Raw genomic sequence first — 1,882 nt, 5'->3', positions numbered from 1 at the left:
TAGATAGATAGATAGATAGATAGATAGATAGATAGATAGATAGATAGATAGATAGATAGATAGATAGATAGATAGATAAATAGATAGAGTTTAGATATGTCAACATATGTTTACCTTTATGTTTAGTAGCCCTAAAAGATTTTAAAGATAAGTCTGAGAGTGTTATATTCCCTCCTCAGCAACGTTTCAATCTTTTGTAGGCGGGTCTATTTGGCCTGTCAGTCATGTTTTAATCCAATCAGCAGCGGGTTCTGTGTCCCGCCACGCCTCCTTCCACGTCGACCTGCACTCTCGCCATATTTTCAACTCTGTGGAACCAGCAGACCCGTGTATCCGCACAAAGTTACCGGGAGAGGCTTTACGAGGCAGCAGAAGGTGTGCACAGCCTGATTCGGAGCGAAACAAGAAGTGAGATCTTCGACGTCCTTCTTCTAGCGGTGTTTATTTATCCTGCAGAAATGAACATCTTCAGACTGACAGGGGACCTTTCTCATCTCGCTGCCATCATCATCCTCCTCCTGAAAATATGGAAAAGCAGGTCGTGCGCAGGTGAGCCCAAGCTTTACTAATCAGAAAAGACACGGTTTGGTTTTCTTTACGTTAGTGAATAACTTGATCTATTTATCATCTGCTGTCTTTATGATTTGCATTCCTGTAGGCCAGCTAGCTTAACAGGCTAGCGTTCCTTTTCATTCATGAGCCATTCATTGATGATTGAACGCTGTGGACTGAAGGAATGCGGTCTGTTTGGGTTTGGTATTGTAGGATATAAATTACCAGATGAGTAGGTTTATCTATTGTGAATGTAAAGGGTTTTAGTGGGAACCGGTTTCCGTTCATCGCTCCTACACGCAGCCTGCTTCGTGAACTTAAAGTTCGGGGATCGATTTTTCTGGTCTGGTTTCTGACGTGGCGTTCTGGACGCAGCTACGGAAGTAGCCAAAGTGCTAAAATTTACTTTGAAATCATCAAACCTAATTATATAAACTACAACCTCAGTCTGGGTTAATGTTTTCAGTTTAAAAAGGAAACAGTGTAACCCTTTTRCTTGATCAATGCTTCAGTTATTAAAGAGACAAGTTGTCCTAATGAGTGTATTCAACAAATGCAGGTATACTTATTTAACCTTTTTCAAYTTAATGATGTCTAATCTATTATGTCATAGTGTCAAATCAATTTTTTCATTTGTTTTTTTCTCAGGTTTTTGACATTTTCTGGAAATTTTGCATTATAAATACAAAGCAAGATGAGTTTTAATCAAAAAGCCTAACTTCTCCTTAATGTCCAGTAGAGGTCACTGTGCTCTAATGAAAACTAATCATCCAGCCTTTAGTTCTGACATGTCTGATGTTGGACGGTAACCCTCAGCTMTAATTTGTGCATCTGCTGATATTTGTTTTGTTTCAGGTATTTCTGGAAAGAGCCAGATTCTGTTTGCGCTCGTGTTTACAACACGTTACCTGGATCTGCTCACCTCGTTCATCTCGCTGTATAACACCAGCATGAAGGTAAAATACCTGTCCAGTTCTCACTCACACAAGCACTTTTTAGTATCTTTATATGAACTTTTCTCTCATTCTTTTTTGTTTTCGTTTAACCAGGTGATCTACATCAGCTGTGTGTACGCCACAGTCTACCTGATCTACGTGAAATTCAGGGCCACCTATGATGGAAACCACGACAGTTTCAGGGTGGAGTTCCTGATTGTTCCTGTCGGGGGTCTTGCGGTTCTCATCAACCATGACTTCTCCCCCTTGGAGGTAAATTCTGCTGCTCTGTGCACAAAACAAGGTTTTAATAGTTTTGGATTGTTCATTATAGTTTAGTTTTATTTCGTTTTGAATTTTTTCTTTTAATTCAGTTAGTTTTAATTAGTTTTTAC

At 39.4% G+C, this 1,882-nt stretch overlaps 1 protein-coding gene across 1 annotated transcript in view; it reads left to right on the top strand.

The window, feature by feature from the left end:
• The first annotated feature begins 273 nt into the window (after positions 1-273).
• Positions 274-1,882, top strand: part of LOC106518725 (ER lumen protein-retaining receptor 2) — a 4,107-nt gene continuing 2,498 nt past the window's right edge. Inside the window, exons 1-3 of the mRNA XM_014010116.1 lie at positions 274-549; positions 1,408-1,508; positions 1,602-1,760. Of these exons, the coding sequence (XP_013865570.1) occupies positions 459-549; positions 1,408-1,508; positions 1,602-1,760 (351 nt within the window). The 5' untranslated portion in view covers positions 274-458. The remainder of the gene's footprint in view (positions 550-1,407; positions 1,509-1,601; positions 1,761-1,882) is intronic.

This window comes from Austrofundulus limnaeus, unplaced genomic scaffold (assembly GCF_001266775.1).
Source record: "Austrofundulus limnaeus strain Quisiro unplaced genomic scaffold, Austrofundulus_limnaeus-1.0 Scaffold65, whole genome shotgun sequence".
NCBI classification, from domain to species: Eukaryota; Metazoa; Chordata; class Actinopteri; order Cyprinodontiformes; family Rivulidae; genus Austrofundulus; species Austrofundulus limnaeus.
Note: the sequence above shows the minus strand (reverse complement) of the source record. Positions and strands in the feature narration are given on the sequence as shown.